General features: G+C 47.3%; 1 protein-coding gene across 1 annotated transcript in view; it reads left to right on the top strand.

The window, feature by feature from the left end:
* The window catches only part of LOC101934482 (chromatin remodeling regulator CECR2), a 129,700-nt gene extending 123,387 nt beyond the window's left edge, over positions 1-6,313 (top strand). The window contains exons 15-19 of the mRNA XM_008164230.4: positions 621-749; positions 1,048-1,867; positions 3,423-4,827; positions 5,454-5,559; positions 5,857-6,313. Of these exons, the coding sequence (XP_008162452.4) occupies positions 621-749; positions 1,048-1,867; positions 3,423-4,827; positions 5,454-5,559; positions 5,857-5,862 (2,466 nt within the window). The 3' untranslated portion in view covers positions 5,863-6,313. The remainder of the gene's footprint in view (positions 1-620; positions 750-1,047; positions 1,868-3,422; positions 4,828-5,453; positions 5,560-5,856) is intronic.
* Positions 6,314-21,504: the final 15,191 nt, after the last annotated feature.

Here is a 21,504-nt window from a genome sequence, read left to right on the forward strand (position 1 = left end):
TGCCCTCAATTCTACAGATTTTAAGCTCAAACATTTTAGCTCTTAGGGTTGCAAAGATGATACAGTTTTGTCTTCCTGAGTCTGCAGATAGACTCCTCAATTGCCTCTGTTGCTACTTATAGCTTCCTAAGCAAAAAACAAGTAAAATGAACAAGACTGCTGCTTGGAACTCTAGTCCCAGAGGCTCATGTGAAAGATGGAGCTACCAAGCATCCTGGTAGGAATTCCAGAAGAGTCTACCTTCTCAATTAATCCAGGCTCTGTGAGGGTCTGGGAATTGTCCTGGAACTAGCTGGTGGGGGCTCCTCTCTAATCTGTCTATTGTTAGCCTCAAGCTAGTTAGGTGTCTGGCAGTTGTATAAAGGCCTGGTCTGTAGGATTCATAGCTGGGATATTTCTTCTGGTTCCCTGTGTGAAGGAGTAACTTTGTGACAAGTGAGCTGTATTATTGTACACCACAGTCTCCAGCATAGCTCCTCGGAATAAGCAACTGAGTTCAGTCAGAGACTCAAACAGCCTGTTGATTCTGCTGAGACGCACCTCAATCCATGGCTGCCCAGTATCTGTAGCAGCTTTGCTCTTCTGCAGAGTCTTACAGCAGCTTTCGTTTTTCTTTCCAGCGGCCAGCAGTGCCAGGAACATTTGGCCCTCTGCGGGGATCAGATCCAGCTAAACTGTACGGATCACCGCGAGTACCAGAACCCCACCCTGGAGATCCAGTTCAGCAGCACCAGCACTTTGCCATGCAGGTAAGAGCCTTGCTCTGAAATTCATGTGTACAATGTTCTAGCCTCTTAGAAGAAATAGAGTGGATCCAGAGAGCTGGGAGCCATGATCTGCCCTTCTGTACTCATGGTGTATGAGTCAGTGACTGCTGTATTCATTGGTTACAATGCCAAATGGCATCCTCTGCCTGGGGAGGGATCTGTCAAATGCTGTGAGTCACTGATTCTTTCCTGTCTCCTCCTGTTACTCTTTGTAGCTTTTCATGTGCCAGTAAGTGGTGACTCTTTCACTGAACCTGGCCTCTTTCTCTCCCTCCCACAGTCTACCGTCGGACTGAATGAACACAGAGGACACAGACTGGCTGCACCAGAGAAGCAGGTGTGTGCAGGGCCAACACATGTCTCTGCACTGGGGCCACGGCCTGGATCCCTGCAGTTTGGGCGGATGAGTGGCCCTCCCCCAGATGCCAGTATGTACCCCCCAGTGCAGTTCCAGCAAGGATTTATTCCTCCAAGGCACAATGGACCTCCAATGAGACCACCTGAGAGCTCAGAGGTCCCCCCAGGCCATATGTATAGACCATATAAATATCTAAATCGAGCGCATCCTGCTGCATGGAATGGAAGCCACAGTGCAACAAACCAGACCTCCCTGGGCCCAGACGAGAAGCCCCCGTTGAGCACAGGACCTTCTTTGCAGTCTCGTGCTCTTAGTCACATGATGGACCCTCGGGCAATAAGACCACCTCTTCCTCCCAGCCAGTGGACTGAGCAATCAAATTTCCTACCTCATGGGGTCCCTGCCTCAGGATACATCAGACCACCTGGTAAAGCCACCGGTCAGAGAATGCAGCAGCCTCCAGCCTCTGTGTTTGGGGGACCCCCTCAAGTTCAGAGAGGATGCCAAGGTGGGGATTCCATGATGGACAGTCCAGAAATGATCGCCATCCAGCAGCTGTCATCTCGCGTGTGCCCACCGGGTGTGCCTTACCACCCCCGTCAGCCTCCTCCCCCACATCTGCCTGGCCCCTTCCCACAGCTGGCCCATGTCGCATCAGCAAATGTGCAGCCTCCGAAACCGGTCTTGGGTAACGGAAACTCTCAGGATGCCAGTCAGACAGTGGAGCCAGAAAGCAACCGAGGTAATTTTAATGCTGTTGGTCTGAAGAGTTGTTTTAACTTTTCATTTCCGTTTTTCTTTTCCACACCTTTCCCCCTCACTATTATACACGGTTTCACTCACTTTTGATAGACTGCCCACCTCACTGGTCAATGGCTGTTGTTGTTATTAAAGGAAAATTTCACTATTTTTCTATACCAAGCAGCTCAAGCCACTCTTTTCACCTACACCAAATTGAAATGGGATGGAGGAATGGTCGCATGTAATTATAATTTAGCATCTCTTCATCTAGTACTGACAGCTGCTCTCTTGCTTGCAAGGTGATGTCATTTTGTGACAAAGTCAGTGTTGGAGCCCCATGCAGAGACTGTAAGCTAGATCCCAAACTACTTAGACTGGCTTAATACATTTTGATACATAGTTAAACACGTTAAATATTGGCTATACCAGCTTCTAAGCACCCAGATATACTTAATTTTTTATATTTATATAATTAGAAATGCAAGAATTCAAAGAGAAATCTAAAATCATCAGACTATTATTAAAGCATAGACAATTTGTTTTTTGGTGTTTGGTTTTTATTAAATTTTACTTAATATCAGTTTAAATGAAGCAGCAAGAACTTCTAGGTTTTGGATTACAGATAGCTCTTTAAAGCTAAGTATCAGAGGGGTAGCCGTGTTAGTCTGAATCTGTAAAAAGCAACAGACGGTCCTGTGGCACCTTTAAGACTAACAGAAGTATTGGGAGCATAAGCTTTCGTGGGTAAGAACCTCACTTCTTCAGATGCAAGACTTGCATCTGAAGAAGAGAGGTTCTTACCCACGAAAGCTTATGCTCCCAATACTTCTGTTAGTCTTAAAGGTGCCACAGGACCCTCTGTTGCTTCTTTAAAGCTAGGATCTTATCTTCCTTTCCACATCACACCAAGAACCCTGATCCTGCTGGGCATTACCATAGGACCAATAATAATAGTACATAACATTTCAAGAGTTTACTTGGAATTTATGTAAAAGTTGATTTCCCCAAAGTGTTAGAATTGACTTTAATTTGCAGTGTGTTGACGAGCGTCTTCAATGCATGATCTGGAAAGCTGTTTTGTCGGGGTCTTCTCTAATTTTTAAACAGGATTCACCTACCGCCTCTGGACCACTAGTAGCTTTGTTGGTGGTGGTTCCCAGCATGGAAAATGTGCTGGCTGGCAACCAACACTGAACATTTAAGCCACTGACCTACAAGCTGGCTAGTGACCGTTATCCGCAAACAGCCAAGGTAACATGACAGCTATGTAAAGAAATAGTTAAATATAGTTGTTCAAGAGGTGAGTGCAGTGACTTTGGGCTGACAACAGCAGGAATGGACATCAGGGACATGAAGAAGGAGATGGGTGGGAGGGGAAAGAGAGGGACTGATGTTCTTCCGGCTGAATCTAGATCCTGGGGATATTTGGTAGATGTGGTTAAAGTGACAGGAATTACTAACTGGCAAATGTGCTTTAGTGGAAAAAAAAGTCTACTTTGTGAAATCGAACAAAGTTGTGATTTTTTTTTTAATTCTTTCCACTTCCCCTTTTGCAGTGGAGCCCCCACCTGGAGTAGAAGAGAAGGCTCAGTGCATCAGTGTTCCAGAAGGGACGTACCCCAAACTGCTACCTCATTCCAACCCTCCCTTACAGATGGACTGCACCAGACGGAGCTTGCCACGGGAGCGGGAGGGAGATGACTCTGGAACTAAAAATGACCCGAAGGCAATGCAGAGCAAGAGTGCCTGGCCGGCACAGAGCACCTACGCTGGCCCGTCAGGCCAGGCGTGCGTGAGAGACCTTGTGACAGCACCTGAGAGAGGGCCTGGGCCTGAAAATGGGGCTGTAGGTGAAGGACCCTCCAGTGGCAATGAGGGGAAAGGACTGGCTGTTAACATCTTGGAGAAGCCCCTTTGTCCTGGGGGGAAGACTTTGTCAGAGGTCGCTGTGCCTTGTATGGGACAGAGCACCAGTACTCCTGGTGTGGATGGAGGCTCAGTGGGGGGGGCTCCGAGCCAGTTTCCCCCTCTCTACATGCCTGGTTTGGAGTATCCAAATTCAGCCACACGTTACCATATCAATCCAGGACTGCAGGGGTTCAGCCCTATGATGGGAGGGAAGCCTCCCTCTGTGTCCCATCCACAGCATTTCCCCACTCGGGGCTTTCAGCATAATAACACCCATCCCGGTGTCTTTCCTCGGTATCGCCCCCATCAGGGGGTGCCATATCCCTATCAGCCACAACCTCCACCATCTTACCACCACTACCAGCGACCTCCATACTACACTTGTCCACAAGGCTACTCAGACTGGCAAAGGCCTCTCCACCCCCAGGCCAACCCTGGTGGGCATCCGCCCGCCCACCCACCTCTGGCCAGGCCTTCTTTCTCAGACAGGGGGAATGTGGGTAGTCTGCAGGGCTGCGAGGCATTCAGCACTGCCCTGGCGTCCCCAAACCGAATGGACGTGGCAAGCGCCAAAGAGGTTCCTCCAGGCGATGGGCAGGATCCAGGGCCTGAAGATGAGAAGTCAGACGAATCCCAGGAGAGGCCAGAGAGTCCCAAAGAGTTTCTTGATTTGGACAACCATAATGCAGCCACCAAGAGGCAGAGCTCGGTGGCAGCAGGGGAGTTCCTATATGGGGCTCTCCCCCCGCCTCTGAGTTCTGGGATCGGATTTGGTCCATCAGCTTTCCCTCCCCATGGGGTGATGCTGCAGACAGGGTCTCCTTATGCATCTCGGCATCCAGCCAGTCATTTCCAGCACAGGACATATGGATCACCAGTGAACGCTCACCTGTCTCGTCATCCAGCCACCAGCCAAGCCAATGGCCTCACTCAGGAGGGACCCCTGTACCGCTGCCGGGAAGAGAACATGGGTCACTTTCAGGCCCTACTGATGGAGCAGAGAGGCAGTGGAGGTGGCATGGGGGCGGCCCAGGACATGTACAGACCACCGGGGTAAGATTGTTTTCCACAAGAAGGGGGGGAAATTGGGGGACGTGATGAGTGTTGGGTACTCTTGGAAAAGGTCTAGATTTGAAATCCAAGGTGCTGGTAAGAAGAACAAATTGACAAAATAGTTCTGCTGTCATAGGTCAGGCGTCTCCAAAACTTAGGGAGAATTTCATGGCAGTCTTTTAAAGAGCACAGTAATAGAAATGAGAGAGACCGACCAGGCTGTCTTGTCCATCCCTTTACCAATGCTTTATCTTACCAATCAGAACACGTCTATTGTTTTGTCCAGTTTTACATGTCTCCTGAGCAATGGGGGAAGCCCCCAACCCCAAATTTCCACAGAGGAAACCAATCCTTCCTGCCATTTCATATGTCACTTTTCATTCCAGCATAGAAAATGCTGCTGCTTTAAAAATTGGCCTCCCACCCAAAGACAAATGCACCAAAAAAACCTGGCTTGGGGGTGGGGCCATGGCCTTGTGTGGGGGAATCCAGAGAGAGGGGCGGGTCTAGATTGAGTGTAATTAGAATACATATTTGTATGTAAATAATCTGTACACACTATGCAGATGAGATTTATTCTTGCTGTTTTTGTGCTAAAACTGTCCTTTCATTCAACGTGGTTCCAGAATGCAAATACACCAGACCCAAGCACCCTTCCCAAAGGTGCCTACAGCAACCACATCCCGGGAGGAGCTGCCACCACAAAAACCATCAGCATTGCCTCTGGATCAAGTAAGAGCCAGCGAAGAGCGGAGTTCGAATGAGAACTTTTCTCTTTTCACTAATTAAAGAAGTGAAATATTTGGAAGTGGGTTGGGGGAAAGAGGGAAATGGAGCAATTCTGGTGGGGAGGAAACAAGACTCTCCTGATGCTCGTAGCTGAATCCCTGACTGTAGGTTATACCTGGGACAACACCTGTCCCGTCACTCGTGTTGAAGTAGTTGTACTGTGTAAATGATGGAGCCTTTTCTTTATAAAACTCCTTGTTTAAGCAAATAACAGTGCAACTTTTGTTCTTCCTCTTCCAGAGCTAGTCCAAGGAAGGAAGAACCCCAAGGAGATGAAAGCCACACGTGATTTGGACATGGGGGAAGGAGGACATAGGCCTCCTACCTTCCCCCTCTCCCCAGCGGCATGTAGCTTCCAGGGTCCAGTGGAACACACTGCCTTGATGGCTCTTGTGTGTGTTTAAACATGGGATAGTCCTGGGTCCCTGGCTACCGGCTGTATGGCTGATCTCAACAGCGCAGAGGATGTATCTCAAACTAGTGGCTTGTCATGACTGGAGAGTGTGTCTCATTCAGGGTTTGGGTTGGGAGGGGGAGATCGAAACTGTCATGAACTGCTAAACTCAGGTATATTTTTCAGGGTGGAAGAGGGACAACGATGGAATTTACTTGTAGTATTAACATGTGTGTTTGGAGCTGGATCCAGTTTACAGAATTTACCTGTTGCCTTTTTTAATAAATTTCTGTTGTTGGTGAATGTATTGTACATAATGGGGGAGGGATGGGACCCAGCTTGTAGTGGACGTAGCACTGGGGTGATCCTTAACTGTTTACAATCATGTCACACACAAATCTTTCAGGGCAGGGCAGCGGGAGAGATGGGAACTTTGCAACTTTCTATTCCTCCCCTTCCTTCCAGTCCTCTAGAGCTAAGACACGACCCTGTAGATCACGGGGACTGCTCAGGAGCAAAGCATGGCACTCTCCTCTTCCACGCAGTAGTTGAGTGCACTTCCACCTCCTGCCATCATGGGGAACAAGGAAACCAGGACCAGGAACTGAAAGTCTCTCATAGCATTGTCCTCTTAGGCATTTCTGGTATGAGTCATCTGGGTACCAGCAAGTGGCTAATTATTCATTTGTACCGTAGTCCTCTTTAGGTGAAGCCAATGCAGTTTGGAGGAAGAAACATGGAGTGGTATCATGGAGGTGTTGTCTTTATTGGAACAAGTAATTGTGCTAGCATATAATACCCCTTAGAAAGGAGACAGGAATAGAGATATCCCCGGTTTTCTCTCAGTGTAACTTGACTATTGTCATCTTTGGTGAAAGCAAAGCAGAAATAGAGTCCCTCTTAAATTCTGAGAACTCCCTATTTCATGTGAAATAGGAAATAGAGCTGCTTTAGGGAGGGTCTGTCTGATGCAACGCGAACAAGTTGTCAACCTGTGACACCAGCTTTGGATGTTTTGTAAATTAGTAGATAAATGTGAATCAGAAATTATTTCTTCTAGCTAGAGTGGTTAAGGGGCACAGTGGAGGTTGTGGAGTGGGGCAAGAATGCCTCGGGTTAATGCACTAGTCTTTCCTGTTAGAACTTACGTTTAAATCTAGCTTTGATTACAAATTAAATGAGTTTGGTGGGGTCTTATCCTTGCCCGTTAGAAGCAGGTATTTGTCCACATTGTAAAGCCACCAAGCAGGCACAACTGTGAGCCTTGGAGACAGGACTAGGTCTGTGGGGCGAGAAGGGAAGGTGTTGCTACATTGGTGGCCTGACGGTGTTGGTATAAGGCATGCTGCTGGATAGGACTGCGATGCATCAGCAGAGCTGCATGTAGCATCCCTGCCCAGCACCTGTGATTGTCCTGTTACTTCTTTTATCCACAGCTTTTGTGAGCTTCAGAAACTTGCTGGATTAAAAACAAAAATTCTTGAAGCTGTCCGGATGAGGAAAGAATAATGTTTTAGTGTATGCCACACTTCCTAGTAACTCTGGCTGGTCTGCTGTTGTGATACTGTTTACCTCTAGTAGTGTTTTGTCGGGTTCCAGGCATTTTCCTAACTCTGGGCCCACAAACTTAACAGGAGTTTAAGCATCAGTGTACTCTGCTACCCAGACACACACACTTGCAGTGGTATTCACACTAGAATCAAATAGGCATTGAGTGGCAAGTGTGTTTCTAAAATGCAACTCTTCTTACTCCATGTTGAAGTCAATCTGTGAATTGTCTGCCCTCTGCTTACAGCAGTGCCCTGATTATTTGGCTTATGCCCGACCCCAAGCCCTCATACAACTCAGAGGAAAATTAGTATAAATTATTTGAATATCTAATTACATAGAACATCACGTTAGTAAAGTGTCAGTTTTAATTAGTCTTTATTCTGTTCAGCAGACAGGGAGCAGCTGTCCTTGGCAGTGTGGTGTAGGCTAGGACAGGAGTTCTCAACCTTTTTCTTTCAGAGCCCCCCTCCTCCCCAACATGCTATAAACACTCCACGGCCTGGGGGGATGCGGGGGCGGGGGGGAGAGGAGCTCTGGGCTTCAGCCACAGGGCACTGGGGCTCAGGGCTTCTGCCCCACAGGGCACCATGGCTTGAGGCTTTAATCCCATGGGTGGGGGCCACATGGCTTTGGGCTTCAGCCCTGCTATTGGAGGGGCTCAAGGCTTCTGCCACGGGGTGCCAGCGCTCGGGGCTCTGAGCATTCTGCCCTGGGCCCCAGCCAATCTAAAGCTGGCCCTGCTTTGCGGACCCCCTGCAAATGGCTCACAGACCCCCGTTGAGAACCGCTGGGCTAGAACACCAGAAATGGAGCTGCAGCTAACCGCTGGAATGAATGGGAGTTGGGCAATCTCTTCCCTCTGAGAGAGAGGCTTAGTCCCATTCACTGAATGGAAGTACTGAAACAGTGTCAAGTATTTATAAAAAGTGAAGTGTGCATGTGTGGCCACATTCCCAGATAATAAACCTGGCTGGCAGGGAAAGTTTTAAATACAGCAATTATTCCTATTTAAAAACCTTTGGTTCATTGTGGATATAAAAAAACTAAAACAAAAGAGCACATTTAACAACCAAGAAACTCTAAATATAATTTTATGGCCAAACATCTGAAACTCTGGAAATTGAATTCAGATTCTACAAACAACCCCTACTCCAGTACGACCCGGGCCCTGTATAGGATGTAAGGTGGCAGCTATACCAAATATTTAAAGTACTTCCTGTAAACTCCTCTTTGTCTTTGTAGGATAGGAGGGTTTGTAAATTGTAGAGAATGGGATAAAGCACTTGCATCTGCAGTTTAGTACTAGTATTGGAAATGGGGTTTGAGTGGAGATCTCAGTGTAAATGGAGGGTCCGATGTCAGCCCCACATCAAAAAGGGGCAGAGCTGCATATGATGAGACTAGTGTGGTTTGTGCTCTCTCCTTAGAGAGGGTTGTGGAATGGTAGATAATGCTGAGTGTTTGAACACCATGTACAGAGTGTGAGAGATCAAAGTCTCTTGACCTAGTGGAAATGTGGGAGGGAGGAGGGACAAGGGTGATCTGTATCCAATGAACAAGAGACAGGATGGAGTAGCTAACTCCATTCTAGGAAGGTCTGTAGGTGACGGCTCTTATGTAACGTGGAGTTAGTATGTTATTGGATTATGGGCTGCTGTAACGGGGCACATCAGGGCCGTAACCAGGGTGGGGCAGCTGCCCAGGGCGCAAAGCCACGGGGGCAGAAAAATGGGGCAGAGAAATGCCAGGGGAAAAAAAGGCAGGGGGCGCAAATATGCTTTCTCGCCCCAGGCGCTAAAATGTCTACTTACAACTCTGGGGCACCTGGCTTATATTGGAAATATATAACAGGAATCATGATTGGCTACAATAACAGGAGAAGGGTGTTCTGGGACAGAATTGTTTGTGGAATCTTAACTCTGAATCTCCAGCTTTTCAAACAGTTTGTTCATAAATTGTTATTTCTATTACAGTATTGCCTAGGAATCCCACTCAAGGATTCCCCCAGCCCATGAGGCACTGTACAGCCAAATCACAAAGAAAACAGCCTTGCCCCTGAGAGCTCACACTCTACATAATAGACAGGATACAACAGGTGGGAAAAAACAGAGTCAGAGTGGACTAGGAGAATGAAGGAACAATAAAAAGAATAGAGATTAGTGGAAAAGCAGAAGTTATAGCTCACCACTTGCCTAGCCAATGCCAGGCAGGAGTGATTTTAGGCATCTTTGCAGAGAGGTTTTTAAGGAGGGTTTTAAAGAGAATAGGGAGTAGCTCTTTATGAATATTGACAGGGTATTTTTTTCCATGCATTGGTGAGAGAATTGTAACTTTACTTTAAAATTTCCTGACTCTTGAGCATTTGAATTTTATCACTGCTACACATCAGTAAGGTTTTTAGCAGATCATAGAATATCAGGGTTGGAAGGTCATCTTCCAACCCCCTGCTCAAAGCAGGACCAATTCCCAACTAAATCATCCGAGCCAGGGCTTTGTCAAGCCTGACCTTAAAAACTTCTGTATCAGATGTACAGTGGGTTGCAGTTCTTCCTGATTGGGCCCCTAAGCACTACTGTAATACAAATGAACAATAAGTAATCCCTCTTTAGAAAGCATATTAAACCAGTGATATGTGGAAACTTTTTGTAGCTACACTACTTCAGGTGCAGAGAACAGGTTTTGTTATAATTACCAATGTGGGGTAAAAACAAGGCTATATAATATTTAGAATAGATACTGTGCTGAAAGATCTTGTGACCACCAACACACATGACATAGGTTTCAAACTGATCCTCACGGCTGTAAAAACTACGACAGACCCTTGGACTTTTTTGTTTCATTTGTTTTGTTTCATTTTTCTGTGAGTAATATGTGGTGGAGCTCCAAGGATGTTGGACTGCCCTTATAAACTTGAGTGTAAGAAGTCTGCAACCTGTGGCTGTGCAGTGATTAAGCTTAATCCAATGCAGTGTGGAGTTTATGAACTCCATGGAGGGCCAGTAAAAACATAAGAAGTAACTTCAAAATGAACCAACCAAACCACCCAAAAATAATCAAGGCACCAGCCCTCAATCAGGATAATACAGTAAACCAAATTTGGAGTTTCTAGCTGAGCTGTTTGATAACTCCAGAAAGTGTGAGGAACCTTTTTTGGAAAAGCAAACTTATGTTTTTTGGTGTCAGGTGGTCGCATCTGATTAACACCTTGCTGTATGACTCCCCCGATTTTCTGAAACATATCTCTGACATAGGAGCACCATGTGTGAGAAATCTCAAGTGGATTAGTATAATTTTTGCAAAGCTAGCTTCTTGGAAGCTTGGAGAGGTATCAAAATGAGTGGTTTAACAGAAAACTAGTCACGGCCTTAACTATGGAGAGAATGTCTTCCATGTTGCTGATGAATGCAGGCTTTCCTGCAGCTTTTCTTCCTTCACACCGCAGGCCCTCCTCCATTTAAAATGAAAAAGGCAGTAATTAGACAATAACCTGTTGTATTTTCCCTTCTGCTATTCAGTCCCTTCATAATCTGTAGGTCATTAGCTGTGTCTTTATGCCCAGCCAGGATTGTTTCCATATCCTTTATGACCTCATCCTATTTCCAGTTGGCAGTGGGGAGACACCTCTCTAGGGTGCTGCCTTTCGGTCACTGTGCAGCAATACTCTGACTTTGGGGCATGCAAAGAACGTGGTTAGGTGAGGAGAAGATGCAGAATGAGGTCATATTTAGTGGTTAACCTGCAGTTCCCATCATCCCCAGAGTACTTCAGAGAATGAACAGTGGCACCTGTATGGATGCTAGTGGTTCCTACTGCATAGCAGCGGTGCAGCTGGATCTAGTTTAATAAAACCGCCCTGTAAAAACTTTACTTCAGCCCTTTGGTGTGGAGGGCTGCTGCTGTGTATTTCCCATTCTGCTTTATGCACACAGCACTAGTGGTTGAACAGCAGGTGTGTGAGCACTGTGCCCTCTCTCTAAAGCTGAGATTGAGATGGCAGGTCATGAAAGTGTTGTTGCAGCTGCAGGTCATGTGATGGGCTTAATAGCTTGTGCGTATTGTAACCGAAAAGGCGTCTCAAACACTGACCTTCCAGCCTTTCCCCATCTGTATCTGTTTAACATACAGATGGGGTAAAGCACATTCCAGCTTTGCAGGACCCCTGCCGCCCATGCGGAAGGAAAATACTTTTAACTGGCACATAATGAACCTACCATTCTTGTTCCCTCCACTCTCCACCCCACCAATCAGGAAAAAAACCCTCTCTGCTTTTCCAAATGCCTTTGAATAAGAACTCTCCTGGTGAGAGCTGGGCTAATCAGTCCCCTGTGTGTGGGAATCCAGGGCAGTGTGTGTTTGGTGGAACTGAGAATCAGGATCCAAGTGTGTTTTCAGTGCCTGCGTTGGGTTTAATGAGCTGCATGATGCTACATCCCTTGGGGCAGCCCCCCTTCCTGTCACTACCATGTTCACTGGCAGTATTAAAGAAGTGGTGGGATGTTGTAAACAACACTGTTTACAGCATATTGGTTTGGATTTGCCTCATCACATTCCAGTCATCTGCATCTCCATTGATGAAGTTCTTCCTCCTTTTGAAAATGCAGATAGAATGGGCGCAAATCAGTGATGGGGCCTGTCCCAGATGTCAAGGGAAGAGAGACAGATCAGGTGTGTGAAAGGAACGAGAGAGCTGGGTCCATCATTAGAAGGGATGCTGGCCGGGTGTGGGGCCATTATGCAGTACAAATTATGCCTGGATCCCTATGGCAGGAAAGCAGGGACCTTCTAAAGTCTAGCCCTTTATTGAATTTAATGTAAGTTAGGTGAGCTAGCTGCCATCTGCTACTGAAGAGCCTTCCCCAGAGCCACTCTGGCTTTTTTCAGTCCAAAGGCACTTGTCTCCGATGCATTTCAGTTACCCTTGCATGCTCTCTGTCTACGTGCATCTTAAGAGGGGAGAGGAACCAGTCAGGAACTTTCCTGTAGGCTCGTTTCAAATGGGTGTGTGGAAGGGCGACTCCTGGCGGCTGCTGACACACACTGCTCTGCACTGCTCCTCTTCCCGGTGCAGTTAGGAGCATACAGTGTGTTTGCATGCCCGGGAGCCTGGTACAGTTTGACTTTACATCGAGTGAGGAGTTGGGGAAATCCTTTGCCAGTCTCCATTTTTCTGAAGCTGGGTCATGCTGGGGATTGTATTATTGTAAGTTTGTAAAGAATGTAATTTGTCTGTTTGGGGAAAGATGGGGCCTTTCTCTTTCTAGGTAAGGCTGCTATTTGTTGGGAGAAGGGTAGGGTCCAGTGGCCTTGGGCACAGGACCCTGGCCTTTGTCAAACAACTGTAACTGCTCCTGGGCAACAGGACTGCAAGTTGCTGCCGCAGCAGAGACCTCCCACACCAAGCTGTGAAAATAAACCGTATACGAAAATAAACGTATAAAGCTACGTACTCCGGGGATCTGACTCACGCAGGGCTCTGCACTGCAGCATTTGGCTGGATGACAGAACTCTCCGCCTGTGCTGCATTACACCAAGTTTACACCAGGGGCAAACTCACCTAGGACCTACTACACAGCTCAGCAGACACGTATTGGAAAGTTGTATTTGATGTCCTAAAAGCATCCAATTTGAGAATGGCGCCTAATGAATTCCTCCCCTAACTTCCCATGTGCGTCCCTCCTCCCCAGCTGGGGCTCAGGTACCTCACTCTAATGCCTTCTCCACTGCTCCTGGAAAGCCCTGGTCTTAGTCCTCCCTGCCTCGCCCTGCCCACGGAGCACAGTGTCAGGGATTCTTCTCTCTCCTGCTGCTGCAAAGCTGTGTGAACTTTCCTGGTCGATACTGGAAAGGGGAATGCTATTTATTTTTATATTGTGTATATTTTGTCTTGGTCTGCTGATTCCCTTTGTTCCCCGAGAGCGACAGTTACCTCAATAGTTAGTTTAATACTGTGTGTTGGGTAATTTTTTTAAGAACTTTTTTAAAAGCTTGATCCTTGGAGGTCTGTAGATTTATTTCCATATGAATTGGTTATTTTGTATAAAGTACATTCTTAAAATAGCAACTGCCCTTGCTGTGCGTGTATTTTGTCTCCTAAATAGTCTTCCTATGGAATCTGGAGTGGTGGGACCGAAGAAGTGCTTCTCACAAAGGCAAAGCGTTGAACTGTAATCAGCTAAGGTCATACCATCTGGAAATGTCCTCAAGGCCATTTATAAGAGCACCTGGAAAACCAGCTGGGCAGCTGTCTGGGATTTCCCGTTCCTTAATGTAACTGTCTGCATATAACTATTGAATTATGAAATTAGAGGTGATGTCATCTTATCTGTCCCATGAACCAATGGAGGACTATTTCCTGTGCTGTAATGTTTTGCTCAAGCCAGTTTTTAGTCTCACATGATGGGATTCACCTCTTTCTTCTAAACCCTTCTGAAACAGTTCGCCATGTAACTGATCTTAATGCTAGTACATTCCCTGGCGCTCGTCCTAAATCTTCCTTTGTCTTTAAAAGGGCAGAGAAGGTTTGAAGGATGAAATTAAGCAAAGTCCACAAGGCCCAGCTGCTTTTAAAGGTGAACTAAATTTCACTTCTTTGGTTGCCTTTAATTCTTTCTAATGCTAAACGTGCCAAGAGGACGGAGGCCTGGATAGTTCAGGGGATTGGTAATGGAATAGGAAGCCCTTCAAGCTGGAGGTCACTGTTTTGAATCCAGACTAGATCCAAAGTGACAGTTAGCGTCTGCTGTCTGTTAAACAGCCTCTGTGAAATGAGGCGGTGGTCGTCGCAATCTATTTCTAGTAGACGGGTGTTCTCATGACTGCCAGTGCTTTGGTTGACAGTTTCAGCACTAAATCTGAGAACTGATCTTACACATTCATACTTAAAGGTGATTCCTCAAGGTATATTTTGGGAAGCTTGTTCTTGTCATTCCTGGAGCTGTTCTCTGGATAACTAGTGAGCTTGTCTGTTGATCCAGCAGCTTTTCATCAGTACTAAATTCACATTTAAAAAAAAAAAAGATTACCAACGAATCTCAGAGCAGTTGATAACTGGGTGGGAGGGGGAGACTCAGGCAGCATTTTAAGATGTAAAGCACTGCCTTTCCTGTTCCTCCAAAGCTGCCACTCATAAAAGCTCCCTTCTCTCCCTGAGGGTTATAGCAGACATTGTTGCTCACATCTTCTTACCTACCACACCTGCCAGTATCAGGTACTTATGCTGACACTGCTTGTTTTCCCTTCCCTTGGGAGCCCAAGCTGGTTCCTGCTGGGCTGCAGTCCATAGAAAAAGATGTGAGGCTGCTCCTGAACCTGACTTTCTGATGCTGCAGTTTGGTCACTACAGCTGCCCCTTGGCTTTGAAAAGAAACGAGAGCAGAATATTCATTGTCGAAGCTGTCTCTGCACTCGCATGGCCGCACTGTGCCCTCGGCAATCAGACTTTTATAGCATCTCTTTCTCTGATGCTCCTAAGGACTCAAAGTGAATTCGCACTACGGGGTTGTAGGTGTTGTCTTCATTTTAAAGACAATGGGGAAACTAAGGCACAGATTGTTTGCTCAAGATTAAACCTGGGAATAAAAACCCAAATCTCCTGCCCCACTCACTGTCTGCTCCTGGGGCATGTGCATGTAGCTTCCTTTGACCAATTTATCTGAGGGCAGATTTTAGCCCCAAGTGGATAAATTAGGAATGACTTACTACATCGTTGGGGCTGTCTGTACCTTTGTCTAACGTTATTAAACCTGCAGAAGTCCATACTGAGTCACTGCTAACAGGCCGTTCAAAGAACCCCTGAGTGACAAAGGATGTCATGATAAGCTATAGCACTGAATCATGGATCAGCCCATCAGAACAACATTTCCCATTTCTGCTGGTGCCAGCTGGCCTTCTGTCTCTTCCTGGGGCAAGGTAAGTGAAACGGTCCACCACGCATTTCCTGACAGCAGCCTCCAGACACTGTGGCTTCTAATGGGGTTTGTTCCTCTAGGTTGGGGGTCTCTGTAAGGGGAGATCCATTCCCCTGGCTCCCAAGTAGAGAGCCGGGGTCATTCTATCACATTTCACCCACTACTTCCCTGGCTCCGGCATGTATGGTTCAGAGGTCGGGAGAGAGTGAAGCTGGAGTCCAATTTAGGAGGGGAAGGAATTCTGTTGCTTCCTCGATCCCAGGAAGCTTTTGAGTCAGAGGGGATTTGGGGAGGGGGCTGGGGGGATTCTAATCCTCAGGCTAAACCAGCTCTGAGCTGAAATGACACTAATTGGAACCAGTCCCTGAGAGGGGGTGATAGTGGCTCTAAAGGCAGCAGAATATTAAACAGAGACAAAGCTCATCTGTTTTATAGAAAATGCCACACTCTAATCTCAACAAGCTGCTGTCATGTGCTTTTGACAGGGAATGTCAGCCCAGGCCACGTGCTGGTGGAGGGAATGAATAGCACCCAAACTCTGGTTCTTCAGCCTGCGCCTTTCTAGTTTCTCCTCTGGGCTGCATGGGGGTGGTGGGGTTTTTTTGGGGGGGAGCAGGGTTTCCTGTACAGAGAACAGCTTGCAGATGACATCTAAATAGACCACTCTTTGACAGTGGTGTAGGTCCCTTCTACCTGAGAACTGGGCTGTCACCCAAGGCTGTGCCTCTTGACTGCCCCTCCATTTCAGCACAGCTATCAGCTATGCTAACCCGAATAAGGGAGGCCTTTTAAAATTGAGTGTTTATTTCAGTGCCCGGTTTGTCTGCTTCCAAAGCTAGCCTTGTGGGAAGCCCCCTGGGCCAGCTTTCTTCCAGTGGAACATGCATCCTAAGCTGCTCCATGAGACCACAATCCCCTCTCTTTCAGATGTCTCAGCATCCATCCTACTACAACACCTACAACAGAGCTGTCAGAGGCATTTATTATATACAGAAATTTGCTTCATCATGCTGTGCACAAGTCTTTGCTGAATGACCATGTAATTATTGCTGTAACATCCCCTCACTACTGTTTTGATGATCTCCCCTCCTTTAGTGTGTCATATTTAGAATTAGATTGCCAGGGACTGTCTCTTCTTTCTAGTGGGAGGAACTTTCGCCTGCTGGAAAACTTCTATTTGACTTTTCCCTGTAGTACCGATCAGTGTAGTAGTGTAATGTGTCTTAAAGAAATGGGCCAGATCTGAACCCTCCCTTGAGTTTTTGAGAAATGGATTTAAATTCTGTAGGTCAGACCTTCCTAATTCACACTGAAACATAGCAGAACCCTTCACCACACTATCTTGCTACTTCATAATGTGTAATATCTGCCATACACACTGTATCCTGAAATGTTACATTCATATATAAGACTTAATTTCTCCCTCTGCTATTGAAGAAGAAGAGAAATGGGAGAACTGTGGTGCATTTGGATGAAATGGTGAAGGTGAGAGACCTTAAGACTGGAGAGACAGACCAGCCTTACTGCACCACTCAACTGCACATCACTATGTTATTCTGGAAACTCAATAATACACACTGAAAATGCATTGGCCTCTCCCCAACCAGACTTTTCCACAAAGATCCAAGAGCAGAGCTCATGTAGTACTTTTAGGTGATGATTTCAAAGGCCTTTACAAAAGTGGGAAAGTATTAGAGCCAGTCGGGAATTTAGTCAGTTTTTTTAATGAGAAAAGCATTTCCCACAAAAAATGATTTTTTTCCAGAGGAAAATTTAGATTTTGCTGAAACTTTTTTCATTTTTCCATGGATAAAATCTAAATGAAATATTTTGTTTTGAATCAAGTTGACCTGAATCATAACAATTACATTTGCTGAAACTAATCAGAATAGATGTCAAAATGAAACATTTTGTGTCTACCTGAGCTGCTATAGTGCCCATGGGGGTTGTAGTTTGCATCCTTCATGCCCCTATCAGGGCCGGCTCTAGGCACCAGCAAAACAAGCTGGTGCTTGGGACGGCACATTTTTAGGGGCGGCATTCTGGCGCGTGCCATGCCACCCCTAAAAATGTGCCCCGGCTGCCCTAACTCACCTCTGCTGCTGCTGCTCGCGCGCCGCGGCCGCTCAGGATCTCCCCCTCCCTTCCAGGTTTGAGAGCCTGGGAGGGAGGGGGAGACCCCGAGTGGCCGCGGCGCATGCGCTGCTTCTACCTCTCCCTCCCTCCCAGGCTTGAGAGCCTGGGGGGAGGAGGCAGGGCTGGGGATTTGGGGAAGGGGCCGGGGGTGGGGTAAGAAAAGGGGGGGGGATTGTTTTTGCTTGGGGCGGCAAAAATCCTAGAGCCGGCCCTGGCCCCTATTCTTCTTAATGGGCTGGGCTCCCTGGCAGGACTACATCTTCCATGACACGCTGCCATGTCCTCTCTCTGGTTTGAATTGCATCAGGAGCATAACTTACCGCAGTGTGTCATGGGAGGTGTAGTTCTGCTGGAGAGTCCACCCAGAAAGGAGAGTGAGGGCATGAGCCACTCAAACTGCAGCACCTGTGAGGCACTGTGGCAGCTCATGAGGATGCCAGTTTGTCCAACTAAACCAAAATAAACCCTTTCAGTTTTGTTAAATGAAAGTTTGGTTTTGATTGAAATGTTTCATTGTTTCCCAACTGAATTTTTTGGAACTTCACATTCCATGAAAAATTTTAATATTTTGGCTTTTTGTCCCAATTTGAGATTAAAAAACAATTTTTTGAAATATTGGCATTTCTTGGGCAATGGAAATCCTGATTTTTTTTCTTTTTTTAAACCAGTTCTAGAAAATATTCTTGTTCTACAGTCAGGGAGACCAAGGCACAGAGAGGTAGGTAAAGTGATTTGACTAAAGTCACACATATACCAAGCCCAAGGAAGAGTCAGAAATAGAACTCAAGGTCTCCTGACTCCCAGCTGTATGTATGTTCAGTCCATTAGGGCATAGTTTCCCCTTTAATGTTTTTACAAAAGAGAGCACGCTGAAGTATTTTGCATAACATTACTGACACTAAACACCATTTGGTACAAAACAGAACACGGCTGGTTTTGCTTTGCTCCCTGAGCCTGTATGGGCCTCCCAGGCATTACTGCAAATTGAGAGTTTCTGCTATACCATGAAAACAGTCTTAAAATCAATCCCCAAAGGGAGAAGTCCCTCCCTGCAAATGAGTGAAGCTTGGCAGCTCTGTGCATGTTCTCTGAAGCCCCGGGTGGAGAAGAAAAGGCTCAGGTCTGGATTGGAAGGAGGTAAATGGGCTTTTGGGGAGAGGATGAGCATGGGAAGGGTCAGCTGGGGGGGGGGGGAGGTGGGGTTTGTAATGTGATAGCAGCCCTCTGGCTTGACGTCTCTCCAGTTCTTGGCTGCAGCATTTCCTTTCTGTTTGGGTGGAGCTACCCCTGCTCTCCCAGCAGCACCAGGAAACCACATGTTCCCTGCCCACTTAAAAAAAAAATATTTCCATAACACACACTCAGTAGTTAGGGATCGTAAAAAGTTCACCCTCTCTTCCCAAATGCACCAATTCTTCTGTGGCTGGCGGGCAAAAGTTGTTTGCAATTTCCTGGGGCCTTGACCTTTGTGTTTTGACCATGGCACAGGAGAGGAGAATTGCAATCGATCAAACCCTGGCTCCTCTCTTGACACACAGAGGGAGGGGAAGAAGGAGGGGGAAGGGCCCCTCTTCCCCATCTAAGGCAGTGTGGGCAAAGAAGGATTTTGCTAAACACAGAAGGGCTTTGCAATTGAAGCTTTTTCAAAGGGTCAGCTTTGTCCTCAGTGTAATTACTCCATTGAAGTCAGTGTAGGGTTGCCAATTTTGGTTGGACCTATACCTGAAGAGATTAATCTTTAATTCCTGGAGACTCCAGGACAATCCTGGAGGGCTGGCAACCGTAACTCAGTGGAGTTGTTATTGCAGGGGTAAACCTGATCCTTTGTGTCAGTTGTTAGTGTGAGCTTTCTCCTACCCCTACGGAGACTGTACTGCAGTCACGGCCAGCACACCCAGCATGTGCCAGAGCACCAGCTTTTAGGCACTACTTTATATTGTTTGCATACAGTGGAGACAGCTGCCTGCTTTCCCTCCTCCTCGGTGTGAAAGTAACTTAAGGGACTTACCGGTACGCAGGGCCAGGGTCCTGAGCAGGGGGAGGAAAGGGGGTGCTCAACTAAAGGGGGCGGGGCCTCGGGCGGAAGGAGTGGGGCCTTTAAAAGGCCTGGGGCTCTGGCTGCTGTCGGATGCCCTGGGCCCTTTAAATCACCACCGGAGTCCTGGGGCTCCTGGCTGCCGCCGCTACCCCAGGGCTTCGGTTGAGGTAGCAGCGGCCGGGAGCCCCGGGCCCTTTAAATCCCCGCTGGAGCCCCATGGTGGCGGTGGCCAGGAGCCCCGGAGCTCTGGTGGCGATTTAAAGGGCATGGGGCTCCGGATACTGCCAGGAGCCCCGGGCTTTTTTAAATTGCCGGCCTGTGGAAGCTGACCCCTGCTGGTTTGGTCGGCTGCGTACTGGTTCTTGCTGATACACCGGACCGGACTGACTTACTTCCACCTCTGCTCCTCCTTCACCCACTCAATCCACGATGAATGGCAAAAAGAACGTTTATTCTCTCAAACCTTCCTTCCTGCACTAGCTGTAGGTGTTAGATGGGGTCACAGTTTCTTCAGCCTCCCTCCCTTGGGCCCAGGTTGGCTCCTGGCTGAGATTTTACAGATCCACAGTTATTTCCTTAGAGCCTTGATGAGCTGGAACAGGGAGGAGTGCAGTCGGACTTCTGGGTTGTCTTGTCTGTACAGCCAGAACAAGCGGTCCCCTAGGCAAGCAGAACGTTCAGTCTCCGTAGTGTGCCTCATGCTATGAGGCCTGGACTGTTGTCTCACCATGCCTGGGGCAGCACAAACCTTAGAGCTGGAGCTAAGGGCAGCCAGCCAGTGCCAACAGGTTATACCACTGGTGGGGACTCCAAGCTACCATGCCCCAGGGAGAAGAAAAGAGTGGAGCTGCCTCTCTTCTTCCAGTGAGGGAGACTGGACCATGATTTGCTGAGTCAGCATGGGACAGCAAGTTGTTGCTTTTATTGCTTGTGCCGAAGGCCGGCCCTGCTGCCTTCCCGTTGGCAATGGAAACTATCAGAATGTGTCAGCAATGCCCTTAGGTTCCTTCCAGCAAACGCTTAGCTATACCCTATTTATTGGTGGGGTCCTTGTTGTTTCAGGGCCCCAACCATGCTCCTTTTTTTAAAGCCCCCTTCCCTGAAAAGATCAGTTCTGGACGAAGATCCTGTTTAGGGTAGGGCATAGGCTGAGGGGGGAGTGGATGTCCATAGGAGAACTGGGCTGAACCACACTCTTCTCTCACACTTTCTTGGGGATGCATCCATGCTCTAGACACACTGATGTTTCCAGTGCCCTTTAGCTTCTGTAGGGTTTTAGAACATTTGGCACCATGGGGCTCTGGAGTGACAGGGACTCTTCAAAATCTGTCAGTCTGGCTCCTGTTTTGGCTATTAGACTCAATGAGAGTTAAGCAGGACCTGGTATCAAGTAGTTAAAGTAAAGGGTTGGAGGGCAGGAAGCAAAGAGGCAGGAGAGAGTCCTAGGGTCTAATCTGAGGTTGTGAGTCTCAATACTGATGGTTTAAACTCCAGTGTCTGCCACTCAAGATCCTTGTGCTTTCACCACTGCAGCAGGGAAATGAGGTGAAAAAGAAACCAGGAACCTTGCTGGGGAAATACATCCCACCCCAACCTGCCTTCATGCTAATGTTCCCTGGAGTAATGCATCACAGAACCATAGTCACCCTTGCACAAAGTATCCCTGGGAAAATGCATCACAGCCATACCTGCATCTGAAGCAATCTTTCTTGGGGAAATACAACCCACCCATACACCTTAGCCAGGCTTCCCTTGGAAATGTGCATCACACTCCCACATGCATCTCTCTGATTTGAGCATCCCTGGGGAGCTGCATCACACACACGCCTCCCTATGTCTGATTAGAGATTCCCTGGGGAAAC

Source organism: Chrysemys picta, chromosome 1, assembly GCF_011386835.1.
Source record: "Chrysemys picta bellii isolate R12L10 chromosome 1, ASM1138683v2, whole genome shotgun sequence".
Lineage (NCBI taxonomy): Eukaryota > Metazoa > Chordata > Testudines > Emydidae > Chrysemys > Chrysemys picta.